Genomic DNA, 15,074 nt, shown 5'->3' with positions numbered 1-15,074 from the left:
TGTGGGTTCCTTTTCTCATAAGAAATTTGCTTAAACACAGAAATATGTGTTTTATGCGTCTTAAATCAAAATGTTCTACATTGGTATGGTAACACACAGTTCAATGTAATTTAGAGAAAAGTTGTTTTTTAGTTCAAATATCCAAGAGTTCACACACTAACTCAAACATGAACCAATTTGAGAGGAACCTTTACTTAAACCGGAACCTCTGACACACCAATTTCTTGGGTTAATTTGTGGGAAACTCCTGGGAAAATCAAGGTATCCACATATTTTGCCATTAATTCATAATCTTTCTAACTCAGTGTTTCCAAGTCTTGGTTATTACTCTGCTTTCCATGTCTTATGTGTTTTTCTGCCTTCAGTTGATGGGCCTCCAACTACGTTATTTCAAATGTGCGTAGAGAAGAAGAACAAACTGTGGTTTTCCAAAACAAAGCAGATTAAGTTGTTAATTGAATCTAAAGTCCCTATAAATGTGTTTGTGTAAAGATGTTGGATCCCATTAATGCACTTTTGACCTGGGAGAGGCTTCTGCCTCCATGGTTAGATTAGGCAATTATAAGCAATGGATGGATTACTAACAGCATATCAACGCAGTTAAACAATATAGGATAATATAGGATAATTCAAGCGTTTAGCTCAGATTTCTGCAAATATATTTAAAATTATTAAATATATTTAATAATATATATAAATAATATATATATATATAAATATATATATATATATATATATATATATATATATATATATATATATATATATATATATATATATATATATATATATATATATATATATATATATATATCTCACCCTCCACGGGTGGTCTCTCTCTCTCTTTTCATCCTCTGAGCTCGGGTCCTCTACCAGAGGCCTGGGAGCTTGAGGGTTCTGCGCAGTATCTTGGCTGTGCCTAGAACTGCACATACTGAGATATCTGATGTTGTTCCTGGGATCTGTTTGAGCCACTGCTCCAGTTTGGGGGTGACTGCCCCGAGGGCCCCGATGACCACAGGCACCACTGTGGTCTTCACCTTCCAGGCCTTCTCCAGTTCCTCTCTGAGGCCCTGGTATTTCTCCAGTTTCTCGTGCTCCTTTTTCCTGATGTTGTGGTCACTTGGTATTGCTACATCCACCACAACGGCTTTCCTCTGTTGTTTATCCACCACCACAATATCTGGTTGGTTCGCCATTACCATCTTGTCTGTCTGGATCTGGAAGTCCCACAGGATCTTAGCTCGGTCATTCTCCACCACCTTTGGGGGTGTTCCCCACTTTGACCTCGGGGCTTCCAGTCCATATTCGGCACAGATGTTCCTGTACACTATGCCCGCCACTTGGTTATGTCGTTCCATGTACGCTTTCCCTGCCAGCATCTTGCACCCTGCTGTTATGTGCTGGACTGTCTCAGAGGCCTCCTTGCACAACCTACACCTTGGGTCTTGTCTGGTGTGGTAGATCTGAGCCTCTATTGCTCTGGTGTTTAGGGCCTGTTCCTGGGCAGCCAGGATGAGGGCCTCTGTGCTGTCCTTGAGTCCAGCTTTTTCCAGCCATTGGTAGGATTTCCTGATATCAGCCACTTCAGTTATTTGTTGGTGGTACATCCCATGTAGGGGTTTTGTCCTCCCATGATGGTTCCTCCAGCACCTCAACTTCTGTTGTAGACCACACAGTCGCCCGAGACTGTAAAACCCGACTCACCAACCTGTGCATGGCTTGTATTGATTACAAGAAAGCCTATGACTCAATGCCACATACCTGGATCACTGAATGCTCACTGAGCACATTGTCTGTTGAGGCTTTGTCCCTGATGTATTTATGGATCTTGGATGTTTCGCCCAAGACAGTGGCTCTCACACTCACTAGTCCTCTGCCTCCTTCCTTACGGCTTGTGTACAGTCTCAGGGTGCTGGATTTGGGGTGGAACCCTCCATGCATGGTTAGTAGCTTCTGAGTCTTACCATCCGTGGCCTTCATCTCTTCCATTGGCCAGCTAATTATTCCTGCAGGGTATCTGATTACTGGCAAGGCATATATATATATATATATATATATATATATATATATATATATATATATATATATATATATATATATATATTTTTTTTTTTTTTTTTTTTTCATATTCTCATCTCATTTAAGCGGGATGAATCACTGCTGCCAACATCATCTTCGCTTACCATCTTCTAACAATTTGTGCCAAAGTCATCAGAGGCACATTACACACTGCAGTGAAGGCTGCTCTGCAGGTTCAGTTTAAAGAAGAACGGCGCGCGCGTGCGTGTGTGCGAGCAGAATGGTGATGATGCACGTGACGCCATGAGCAGGAGCGGATCGGAAGAGCAGCAGACAGACAGGACCCGAGCGGAGCCGAGGCAGCAGCAGCAGCAGCAGCAGCAGCAGCACCATCCCAGGTAGCTCAGTGCGGGTTGAAGGCCGACTCTCCTCTCCTCTCTCCAGGCTCCCTCAGATGCTCCGGTTCGGCGGCAGCATGCGCGGCTGGTTCCCCGCCCTGCTCTCGGTTCTTCTCGCCGGGCTCGCTGCCGCGACGTCCTCGGATCTGTTTGACAACCAGCTGGGTGACATCAATTACTGCAAAAAGCAATGCCAGCTCACCATCAAAAACAAAAGCCCCGCTAAAGTAAGTTGCTCCCGTGCGCTTCGCTGTCTTTGAAAGGAAAATCCCGTTAGCACTGGCTGAAAGCGGGTACGATCCTTATCATAATCAATGTTTCAACAGCGACATCAGCGTCTTTTATAACGAGCTGTTTTCGGTTAGTTATGGTGTGAAGAATGAATAGCTGAGGTAAACGCATTTCTGCGCAGCCAGGCTCGGACATTTCTCTGCATCTTCTTGGATGCGCTGTACGGCGCGCACAATTAGGCCGGAAAGATGCAGCTCGCTTTCGTCTGCGCCCTGGAGGCAAGTCCAAGATGTGGACTGCATCCAAGGCTCGTCCCGTGATTTAACCTACTCAACACTGCACCATGACAGATTAGGATCAGGGGATACCAGTTAGTGACAGTTTGCGGTTCTACGCACAGAAGGAGGCCAAACTGGACCCGAGCGGGATGCGGGGATGAAGGACATTTTTCTTGCGGTTTCTTTGATTTAATGCGGCTAAATCCGCAGCCTTTATCCGTGGTCTCCCCTCCCTCTGCTTCTCTGCTGCCTTCAGGTGTGGTTCAGACGTCCTGCAAGGCTGCGAGGAGCAGACCTGAAAGCGGGCTTTATCGCACACTTGAGAACTGTGCGATGCGAAAACAGTAAGGATGTAGGCTTATGATGCATATTAATCGGCCTGCTTTTGTTTATCATGTTTTCGGAAATGCATTCAAACCAAATATCGTTTGCTGAAAAACGAACAGTTCTTATCTCGGCTTTCACCCAATCATCAACAATCCCCCCCCCCAGAAAAGATGCTGAAAAAGCTGCAGTAAATTTTTCAGAGGATCTCTTTGTCTCGCCTTTGCTCGCAGTGGACGCTAGAGGGTGCTGTTTCTACCAACTAGCGGAGAAAATCGAGACCCTTTCTCCCCTTCCCCCCTCCCCTCCCCTCCTCCCCCACCGTCACATTAAACTCTTCACAAGTCTGAAACAGCCAGCTTGCTCATTACCACACGTTTTCCCTGACAGTGTCTACGAGTCTGTTATAAACTGTATATGACAGCCCATAATATGACAGCCGCACCGTGTCATTAACTGATGCCGCTCCATCCGTGTCAGTTTCTCAAACAAACTTAAGTGGACTTTCTCCCAGACTACCAGGGGATGTTTCTAATTTTATTTCCCTCTCTGTCTGGCTGGTAGGACTCCATAATGAACGCCTGTCACCGCGGCTGCCGCCTCTACTCCATCTGCCAGTTCGTCAATGGGGACGCCGGCTTTAATACCAGCAAGGAAGAGTGTCAGGGAGGTGAGTCAGTGAGGCAATCTTTTTATGGGACTGTTTGTCTTTTTGTCCCCAGATAGAATAATTTCACAGATATTGCATCACTGATGGAGACTTAAGTGACCGATGGGTCAATTTGGAGTTTTTCTTATTGATGTTTTCTTGCAGCAAGAGGCTACTCAACTTTTTCAAATGCCATATTTAAAAATTAATCATGTGATTTGCCATACTCGCAGGTGTTCGGTTTCAGTGGAGAGTGAATTCTCTCCAGCAGAAGCAAATTTTCCCTCGTTATCGTGGAGCCTGTCCTTTATTCTGTCGATTTTTTTATTTTTATTTTTTATACAACTGCCCTCCTCTTTTTCTGTGCAGCTTGCCAGGAGGCATACATGAAGCTGCTGGAGCAGGAGGCCTGCAGCACCGGCTGTGCCAGCCAACCCTCTGAACCTGAGATCTTGAGGAGGAAGGTGAGGGAAGGCAGCTCCGTACACAATAAATTCACATACCTACGTGCTGCTTTTCTAAACGAGCATGACTCACCAGTCGCCGCTGAAAATTACCATAGCAGACACGTTTGCATGCACACCGAGGTCAGCCAGGCTTTTCTGGGTCTAACTGTTTGACCTGTTCTCGTCCCTCTGGCAGCTGAGGGCCATGACCTTGCGCCCGAAGCCCCCCTCTGTGATGGAGGCCGTGTCCAGCTGGTGCAACGACATCGTCAGCTCGGCCCAGAGCTTCATCTCCTCCACCTGGACCTTCTACTTGCAGGCCGACGACGGCAAGGTTGTGGTTTTCCAAGTAAGAGGCCCCCCGACGAGATCTTAAAAAATTCTTTTTAATTTTAAAGAAGACAACTTTAATGCAAAGTAATTATTTACGAGGCAGCTTGCACTTAGGTAGAATATCACCGATTCCGAAATGTTTGGTTTTATTAATTTTTTTATAAAATCCCATTTTCTTATACTTTTTCGAAACCCAACAGAGGCTTGTTCATTTAACTTCAGTTCGGTAAACCTGAGCCACTTCGCAAGGCAGAAACATCGAATTCTTATTTGATTTCTTAACAGAATGGTTTGGTTTAAGTTCAGCTCACACCAATCAAATTAATTCAAAAATACTCCAGTGAAATACACAAGTGGTACTATCACTGCACTGTGAAATGGTTTCACCCTCTCACAAACTTCCTATGTACTTTTTCCTCATACTTTAATATTTCAAATGATCAAACACATTTTAATATTAGATCACAAAATTAATATTAAATTCCCTTCATTTTTAAGGGAAAAGATTTCAAACCAAAATGACCGCATGAGAAAATATAATTTCCCTTCCCTTATTAAATCATAAATTAACAGTTATTATCTGAAATATTGGCTTTGTTTTTTTAGTCACTTTTAAATTTCTTACTGGCAGGCCAGCATAACCAAGAAATTCAAAAGAACCCGTCTGACAACATGAAGTAGGCTAAAAGATGCCAAAAGGCAACACATTTACACAGATCTAAAGAAATTCAAGAGCAGATGAGAAGCCAAGGCTTACCAAACCGTTTCTAAGGTTTGGGCACTCCAGTGAACCACAATGAGAGCCTCATCCACAAATGGAGAAAACATGGAACTGCGATGAATCTTCCCAGGAGTTGCCGGTTTGCCAAAATTACTTTGAGAGCATGTGGACGAGTCCGTCAGGAGGTCTCAGTAAAACCCAGAACCACATCTGAAACTCTGCAGGCTTCACTTGCCTCATTTAATGTCAGCGTTCAGGATTCAACAATGAGAAAGACGGCGCATAAATCTAAATTACATCCATCGTGTTCAAAGGGGAAAATCACCGCTAACCAATGCAAACACAAAGGATGCTTCTCAAATTTACCAAAGAAAATCTCGATTCTCCAGAAAATTTCCCTAAATGACTAAAATGTTTGTGGAGCTATTCTGCGGAGAGACGAGACAAACGGGAACCTTTTGGAAAGTGTGTGTCATGTCACATCTGGCTCTGGCATAATAGTGCTACATTTTACACACACCACACACACACACGCGCACGCACGCACGCACGCACGCACGCACACACACACACACAAAAGATCAAATTGATTGTTAAATATGGTGGAGGGAGTGTGACGGTCTCTTAATGCTTCCTCAGTTTAGCACCTGGTTTGTAGGTGATTCTATTAGAATTAGAATTGGCCTAGTCAAAGTTCAAACCTAAATCTGTAAGATTTGAAACGTAAAATGTACAGGAACTCTCCTTCTAATCTGACTCAACTGGCACTATGTTGCAAGGGGGGGGGGATTTTTTTTCAAGATTTCTGTCTTAGTGTGACTAGTTGGAAGAAAAGATCCCAAACATTTCCAGCTTTACCTGCAGTGGAAGGTGGTTCTATAAAGTAGAAGTGACCTGAATATATATGAACTCCACTCTTTTGGGGTTCTTCTCTCTTCCTTTCTCCGTAACTCTTTTCTTCCACTTCATGATTATGTTCTACGTTGGGTTGGTCTATTTGTAGAAAATACGCTGAAGTTTGTGGTCGTATTGTGCATAAAAATGTATCAGTCCCTTGGATTCTCTAGTTATTCTATGGCTCAAAATGAGATGTAGCCATTTTTTTTGTTTCATATGGTTGTAATTTGGGGTTTAAAGGAACCCAGCAGACCCCTGTAGATTATTTGATGCTGCACTCTGTTTCCTGTTAAGATTATACCCTCGACTCTACGCCTCTCTTAAGGTTGGGTAGAGTGCCAGCAGCTGTCGCACCCCATTTGGCGGCCGTCGTGTACCGAATGTGCAGCATGAGTGAGCATGCAGCTGGGCAGGGAAAGGCGGCCGAATTGTGACAGTGACAAAATCTTTTTATTTATTCTCACACAACTTTAAAGGTTTAAAAACATCCTCTTACATGATGCCATGACGCTCAGTTTTATACTCCGAGAGCCTCGTTGGTGAAGTCACAATAAAATGGGACACAATGCAGAATTTAACAAGCGGAGGACTGCTGAAAATAAAATGTGAATGCGGCAATTACATTGTTAGAAGTAAATTCTCACACTTTCGAGAAACTTTTACCGAAACATTGACCAGTTTTTCTTAAGCGACTGGGGCAGGTGTATTTCATTTGAGATTGCATCCAGATAAAACATTCTTTTGCTTGTTTAACTTTGAAAAGTAACGTTCATGCAACTTTTTTTTTTTTTTTTTTTTTTTTACAAACATGCAGCGATGCATTGCTTTCTAGAGGAGTTTTAAGAATCTTAAACTGGAGTCAACACAATAAGACACCTACCTATTGAAGCTGTAAAAAAGATTTGCTTTGCTAAACCACCAGGCTGCACAATCAAACCCTGCAGTTTAAAAAAGCTGACCAGAAACCTGCATCTCTGTCAAGTGTTTTTTTTTTTTTTTTTTACTGTTTGGACGCATGGATGACAGTTTTAGCTGCATAATTGACCGTTTCACAGGGAAATGATAGTGTTTATGCACTCTAACCCTCACAGAAGTGCTTCTGTATGAAAAGAGCCCTCTTCATGTGGGAATTCAGGATTGCGTGTGAGGATTTGTGCGCCGACTTGGCTGTCGGGCAATGCATCCATCTCAGAGTTGCTTTTGGACTGGGTGACGGATGTATGCATGCAGAACAACACTGTGAAGGGAAGCCTGCCTCAGCAGGGCTGTAGGGAGCTTGTCAGGCCTATGTTTAGCTTGCAGTTGATACACTGCCAGAAATGTGACAGGTTCAAACTTAAAAAAAAAAAATAAAATCCAACACACTGAGGGATGGCAAAGGTGGGAAATGCTCTCTGAAATACAAATTACAGTATGATAATGTCCACAAAGGCCTGACAATCTACAAGCAGCCATTGCTCTGGTTGTGTCTAACTTTGCTTTCAGAAATACACACTTGAAATGAGATACCAGATGTACGAAAAAAAAAAAAAGAAAAAAGCTTGTCCCTCCTGCAGCAAACAGGCATGTCTGGGGATGTGCTTAGCAAATTAGCCGAGGCTGTAAATGTTGCAATGTTTTGTTTTTAGCACTTATCCCCATGCAAGTAAACAATAAAGAAAGATAGAAGGAACGCTCAAAAGCAAGATACTGCTGCAATTGTAGTTTCTTCAGAGCACAGGGCACGTCTCCCAGAGCGAAAGGGTTGGTTTTAAGTTTTTTGAAACTATGTTCTGTCAGGTTAACATCAGTAATAATTCTAGAGAAGAGAGAGAGAGAGAGAGAGAGAGAGAGAGAGAGAGAGAGAGAGAGAGAGAGAGAGAGAGAGACTTGGGTTTGGTGGGAAGGTGGAGATGCTGGTGAGCGGACAGGTTGCACAGAGGAGTTGAACAATTAGGAGCTTTGAGGTTGTCAGTCGTTGGGTTTGGGATGACAAGCAAGTGTGCAAAAGTTGAGCTCTCCATGGCGTCCTCCAGTGGAGATATGAAGAACTACACAGAAAACCCAACCACAGATACAGAAATGAGGAGTGATGGAAGCTAAGAGAGACAAAATGTGTCTGCAGTCTAAAATAACTAAAACAACAACAACAAAAAATTCATAGCAATAGGATAGATCGCCATGTTGGCCGATTTAAAGAGTCTGCAGTTTTAGCTGAACGATACAGGGTGACTCAGTGTGGATTTCTCTTTGTTGATAATGCATCTAGCACAGGGGTCTCAAACCCTGATCTAAAAACTGGTGTCGCGTGGCTTTTATATGTGTTTGTTTCACTACACCTGGATTAAATGACGAGGCCATTATCATCGCTCTGTAGCACTGGATGGTTCCTGAGGAGGCAATTCAGCCACTTGACGCTGAATTGTGTTTATGATGGGGTGGGCTGACACAACTAACAGGCTCAACTAATGTAATAACAAAATGTCAGACAGTTAGGGAAAAAAAATATGTATGCACAATGGGTTCACACTCCAGTGAACCACAATGGTTCACCCAGTATTTCAGATATTTAAAACAAACAAAAAAAACTAAACAATAATTATCAATATCAACTGATATGAAACACTTACATTATGATACATTTCTCAGTCATATTGTTCAGACCTAGTGTGTGTGTATATATGTAAATTATCTGATTTCAACTATATGAGTGGAAGACACTCAGAAATGTCCAAAGTAGAAATATTCATTTAAAAGCCACAAAGATAAGGTCTCCTATTCCAACTCTTTTTTTAATACAGAGTACATTTATCTCTTCCTCTGATCATTTCGGTCTGCAGCTCACTAAAAATCACCCATATACGTTTTTCCTGTCACAGCGTTTTACACTGGCTCTACATCTGGTTTCAATGCGCTCGGTCAGAAAAAACATGACTCACGAGAGCTTTCCTAAATTCAGCTGTAAAACTGCCTTTTCATTTTGGCATTTTTGGGAGGTGAACTAACCTTTCATTTCTCCACTGTGACTCCGGGACGCTGCCGCACTTTGTTGTCTCAGACTAGTGACTGGTTTTGGTTGGCGCAGACCAACATTCTGGTGCTACTATAGGAGGTTCAGATCTGGATGAAAGCACATGAATTATTACATGAACAGGGGGGAAAAAAAAAAAACAGTTGGGAGGATTCAAGCTACAGCGGGAGATGATTTACCGTTAGGTGCACATGCATGTGTGTGTTGTTGCTGAGGCCAGCAATGCTATTATTAAAAGTGACTGCAGCTGCTGCTGTAGGGAAAAGAGGGTCAGCAGTGGGAAAGCAAAATCCTCTTTTAATGAGTCCTCTTGGTGAACAAAACACAAAACAGTGAAAACAGTGACGACAGGCAATCTGTGTTTTAGCTGTATTTTTTATTTTTTTAGAAACTACCTCAGTACTAAGTTAAAACCCATTTAGGTGAGTGAAATAATATGAAGGAACACAGAAAATCTTTAATAAAAACTCTGTCCTTAATGAGCTTCAGGGAAAGTTATTAGTGCTCATAAAATCCCGATGTCAAGATGGAAACTTTTAGTTTACCAGCAAATTATTGTATTTTCAAAGTATGAATGTGTCCCTTGCTTCTTCTGTGTACTTTCTAGTCACATTTAAACATTTCAGATCATCAAACAATTTTTGTGGGATAAAAAGGTGATCTGAGTTAATACAATGAGCAGTTTCCACCTAGGATTTTATTCAAACCGGCCCTTTGCGAAAATGTAACTGTGATAAGTAATGTGCTATTGTTTCCTCGTGTTAATTTTAATTATTTTAGTTCAGACACATTAACTTTCAAGCATAACCAGGCTGTTTAAAGTTATGCTAGAATAGGGAAAGTTCAGAGTTTTTTTTTCTTCCCATTTGTAGACATCTCTCACTTTGTTTTACTGAAGTCTAAAGGCTTAGAAAGTAAAAACACTGCTTTGGTTTCAAAACAGTGCTTAGCTGTAAATGTGGAAGAATCATTTTAATAAGCAAAACACACAAGAATTTGTATGGAAAAGATATATTTTTGCACCAGAAGCTAAAGCTGTCAACCCATTCTTGAGGGATGCCATAAAGGTTACAGATTATTATTTATATAATTCTTGTAGAACAAGGGGCTTAACATGCTTTGGTATGATCTCTGAACTATTGTCTTAAAGTGGTTTACCAATCATGTTCTGTCTAGAATAACGGCACAGATCCGAAATCTACATATCAATGAAGAAGTTTGGAAAGTTGTGCATGAAATCGGTGAAAGTTTCCTGTCTATATTTCCACTCATGGCTAAATATCTTTCTGCTCTTGTTTGTTGTGACGTCAGAGCCAGCCAGAGATGGAGTACTCCATGCCGGAGCTGCAGGCTCCTCGATCCAGCGTGGCCGACAAACCCTGGCCTCAGGTCCACTCCCACACCCAGAGACCCCACGGTAGGAACATTTCCACAACACTTACAAACAATACACGGGACTCGGATCAACAGTTTGGCCGTAACAATCTGTCCGTCGAGCCGTCCTGGCCTCCTGCATGAAATCCCAACATGTTGCGTTGACCGTCGTCGGTGTAATGTGGCAAAACGTGAAAGAGTTGAGTGAATATTGAGCGTGTCGGCAAAGCGGAGAACTTTTTTCTAATTGCCTGGCAGGCGTCAAGGGGCGAGGAGACAGAGGAGCAGGCAAGTCGGCGATCAAAGGGAAGCGCCCCGTCCAGCACGCAGAGGACGCTGCAGCTGACCACGACTTCCTGGGCTGCATGTCAAGGTCAGAAACCTTTGAGAGAGAGAGAGAGAGAGAGAGAGAGAGAGAGAGAGAGAGAGAGAAAATATATATTTTTGGTGAGCTGATTCACGTGATTAAATGATTCAGAACTTGCTTGTATTGAATCTTATTCAGATGCACCACAGCTTTCCACTCGTTCCTTGTTCTGTTTCCTCCTGTTCGGTTGTAGCTTTTGATAATCTTTGTGGCAAAAGTCCACAGTTTGAAATGCCTCCCGTTGGTAATATTTGATTGAAAAAAAAATAAAAAAATAAAACTCACGATCATAACTGGGATTATCTCCGTCTCTGGACACCGAGCCGTGTACCATTAGACCGCACTTGTTGGATTGCAGTAAACGAGTGACGACATTTAACAGAGAATGATAGATGTATTTTTTATTTTCGACTGGTCTGGTTATGAATCCTTTTAGTGTTTCAGGGTCAGTCTCCCTCTTCCTTGTTCCAGACGCTCAGGTCTTCCGCGGTGGATTTTAGCTGCTTGTCTCTTCCTGTCCATCATGGTCATGCTGTGGCTGAGCTGCGCCAGCCTCGTCACCGCGCCGGAGCAGCACATCAAGACGCAGGTACGTATTCAGAAGAGCATCTCCGTGTTCTGCCCCCTGCTGTATTCTCCTCCTCTGCCTGCAGCTTTAGATCACTGCTATGATATTAGTGGAAATCCAGCGAGATGAGTTACAGTGTTTTCTGTTCAGTTTATTAAATGCCTCTTCATCACCAAATCCTTGTTATGCAACACATATTTTAGTGATTAAATAGTTTTAAGCCTTGCCCGATGTCGACCCTCTTATGCTGTTTGTGATTCTGAATTATTAGTTGTTTATTAAAATATCAAAGTATTAGCAGTGCTTCACTGCTAAAAATGTTCAGCAGCCATAGATAAACCTTCTTATTTATTATCTCTCTAAATGTGTCATACTTTCTCTGTGCATATCAAATCGGTCGATAGACGTTTAGCTTAAGTTGTTTTCACAAGTTGTTTATTAATAAGGCTGCACATTTTTTGGAAAACAATGATTATTCTCCATATTCTCCATTAAAGACAAAGTACACCCTCCAATTTATAGTTTTAACATCTAAATGATTCTGTTTTATCTGTCCTTTCTGACCATTTTGTCACACTAATAGTGAATTGAAATGTAATTCCCAGAAGGTCGGTTCATGCATAAGCATAAAAATAAATATCCCTCTGACAGCGATTTTGATTGCTACACTACTGGATAGATCGATCAATCGATCAATCAATCAATCAATCAATCAATCAATCAATCAATCAATCAATCAATCAATCAATCAATCAATCAATCAATCAATCAATCAATAAATGCCTTTATTTTCATGTGTTTTTAAACACATCAAAAATAAATGGCAAGATAGGGAACAGATTTGCTTAAATATGACTGGGTTACAAAAACTATTTGTTGAAAGCTGTCTATGTTTTTTCATCTGAACTAGGACTGTTTTGCACCGTTGAATCCAAAAAATGATCCATTTTTCTCAATCGGGTTAAATTTTTATTCTAATTCGATTTAGAGACCGACTAAATTGATTACAGTTTTGTGACGTTATCCATTCATTTCCGTTAATACTTCTCATCCAAAAAAGGATATAGGAGAAAAAAAAAAGTTTTCTAACAAAGTGTATTAATTAAATGTTAGGAACATGGATTTCCGTAAATTGTTGCATGTTGAATGTTGACCTGATTGAGCAAAAACCAATGTGATTTTTGGATTCAGCCCATCAAAATGACCCTAAAACAGTTGGAAAAAAAAAAAAAACAGGCAATTTTTTTGGCCAGTGCAGTCATGTTTTTGTTGGCTATTTGCTATATTGTCTTTGCTTTTCTTTGCTTTTCTCAGCTGAGCATCAATGGAGATAAGGAGTTCATGGAACATGTACACAAGGTCAACCCTTTCCACCTGAGCTCCATGATCGCCGTCAGCGTGAAGCAGTCGGAGGAAGCCCAGGAGGCAGGACCGCTTCCGGTCAAGGTTGAGCTCAACAAAACCTGCGTTTAGAGAGAAAGCGGCCGTGTCTCGTTACTTTTGGTGACCGCGTGTAAAACATGTGGCCTGTCATCAACGCGCCACTCAGCAGAGTTTTAAAAATATGTTTAATTAAAAAAAAAAAAAAAAAAAAAAAAAAGCACGGCTCCATGTCCTGTTTACTCAGAATAATCAATAACATCTCGTGTCAGCAGGATGTTTCTTTTTTTCTTTTTCATTTTTTTATTGTACAGTCCACTTTTCTGCAAGTTCATCCTCAGATTACCATTAACGACCCGCTTCGCTCACGGGCGGAGAGACGCAGCCCTCTGTTCAGTTTAGTCTCACGTCCGCACACGAGACGAGCAGAGAGAGGATGGATGACAGCCGAGAGCTCCGCCGGCATTCGTAATGTTGAGCTTGGACAAACGCACAGATTCGTGTTAGATTTAATTTATCTCATTTGCGCAGAGTTGGGATTAATTAAAACGGCTCGCTCAGACTCGAGAGATGGAAGGCGGCGGGAGGGAGGAAGATGAATGAAAGGTGAGCAAAGTACTTGACAGCGCCGCGGGAAACAAACGCAGTAACAAATACGCAGTTTATGATCTGTTTACATAATCAGCTTTATGAGCGCTTCAGAAATATCGCCTTTGCAAACGGCTCTGAAATTGAAAATCCTCTTCTTGACATCGTTCTCAGGTGAGTAATCCTCACCAGGGAGACAAAAACTAAATTAGCGTCTTTCTGTAATCTAATTCCTGTGTGTGTGTGTGTGTGTGTGTGTGTGTGTGTGTGTGTGTGCGTGTGTGTGTGTGTGTGTGTGTGTGTGTGTGCGTGTGTGTGTGTGTATGTTTGGATAAATCTGCAACAGCGCTCATTCATCTGCGGAGAACAAATTCAAACGACAGCATCTGGGCGTGCTGACTGGAAACGAGAAAAGCTGAAGCCGTTATTTATTTTCTTCTTCCCTATTTATTCTGAGTCATCGACATAAGTAATCTGCTGAAGTGTTTTGCTGAAGTGCCATGGACATTTAACGCATCACACAAGTGTAAACGCTCTTTTGTGTACGACCATTGCAGCACAGAGAAACACACAACAGTACAAGATGGCACCAGATGCTGTATCAATATAGCTATGATTATTATGATTACTATGGCTCTTATATCACTTCGAGACTTTGTAGCTGTTACCTGTGCCATGTGCTTTCCAATAGCTGACTATTTTGTATGTCCTTAGGAGCACATATTGAAGGATAACCCCTGTAATAATGTGTAATGCAAAGCTTTGAACATAGACCTTTGTTATTGAACAGAATTGCACAGTCTTAGAGAAGATATTTTGTTTTCCTCTCCGTGCTTTTGCTTTTGGTGTCCTGTAATGCTCTCTTTTAACCCCCCCCCCGCGCCCCCCCTATGTAGACAATTAACCGTGCATGCAAGTGATAAATCCTTTTTTTTGTTTGTTTGTTTGTTTTTTAGATGATAGTTTGTTCTAAGCACTCGCCATGCCAGTAACGACACTTCTTTATTGTGGACTTGTGATTTAAAAAAAATGTTTTTTTATGTTTTATGTGTTCATATTTACAGTTAACCTAAAACGTATAATAATGATTTATAGCTAGGACTCTTGATTAAAAAAAAAAAAAAAAAGCCATCTGATCAGTATATGTGCAGCTTCGAGCTCAAAGTTACAGGATATGAGTTGATTAAATCAAACTGTATTTGTTTCTTTTTACTGTTTATTTCCATTGAAATGATACAACATGAAGAAATAAAGTGTTTTCACTGTAAATCAATAAAATATGCAAGCGGAGGTTTTTTGTTTTCGTTAGTAAGAAGAATATTTAATAAATGGACGATTGACATTATAGATTCAGTGTCTGTGTTTTTCCTTTTTCGAAGTTCACACTACTTCTTATGAGAAATAAGTGGTTCTGTGCAAAAGTTTTAACTCGGTCCTAATTTGGTGATACTTCCAGGAAGACAGACTTCCCTGTATTGTTATTTAAAA

The 15,074-nt window shown here is 41.5% G+C and overlaps 1 protein-coding gene across 1 annotated transcript; it reads left to right on the top strand.

Annotated features, from left to right (window-relative positions):
- Positions 1–2,117: 2,117 nt before the first annotated feature.
- tmem59l (transmembrane protein 59-like) lies at positions 2,118–14,931 on the top strand. The gene is made up of 8 exons (XM_014991516.2): positions 2,118–2,647; positions 3,818–3,923; positions 4,272–4,366; positions 4,545–4,697; positions 10,621–10,726; positions 10,942–11,056; positions 11,522–11,639; positions 12,933–14,931. The coding sequence occupies exons 1-8, from the start codon at positions 2,477–2,479 to the stop codon at positions 13,089–13,091; spliced, it is 1,023 nt and encodes a 340-aa protein (XP_014847002.2). The 5' UTR covers positions 2,118–2,476; the 3' UTR covers positions 13,092–14,931.
- Positions 14,932–15,074: the final 143 nt, after the last annotated feature.

This window comes from Poecilia mexicana, unplaced genomic scaffold (assembly GCF_051168715.1).
Source record: "Poecilia mexicana isolate PSO_F unplaced genomic scaffold, ASM5116871v1 scaffold_4, whole genome shotgun sequence".
In the NCBI taxonomy this organism is placed as follows: Eukaryota; Metazoa; Chordata; class Actinopteri; order Cyprinodontiformes; family Poeciliidae; genus Poecilia; species Poecilia mexicana.
Note: the sequence above shows the minus strand (reverse complement) of the source record. Positions and strands in the feature narration are given on the sequence as shown.

Bases quoted from the DNA above. Each gene is read 5' to 3' on its own strand.
- tmem59l (XM_014991516.2), top strand. From the start codon at position 2,477: ATGCTCCGGTTCGGCGGCAGCATGCGCGGCTGGTTCCCCGCCCTGCTC. The intron at 4,367-4,544 runs GTGAGGGAAGGC...TCCCTCTGGCAG, and splicing joins CTGAGATCTTGAGGAGGAAG to CTGAGGGCCATGACCTTGCG. The intron at 11,057-11,521 runs GTCAGAAACCTT...TCCTTGTTCCAG, and splicing joins TTCCTGGGCTGCATGTCAAG to ACGCTCAGGTCTTCCGCGGT.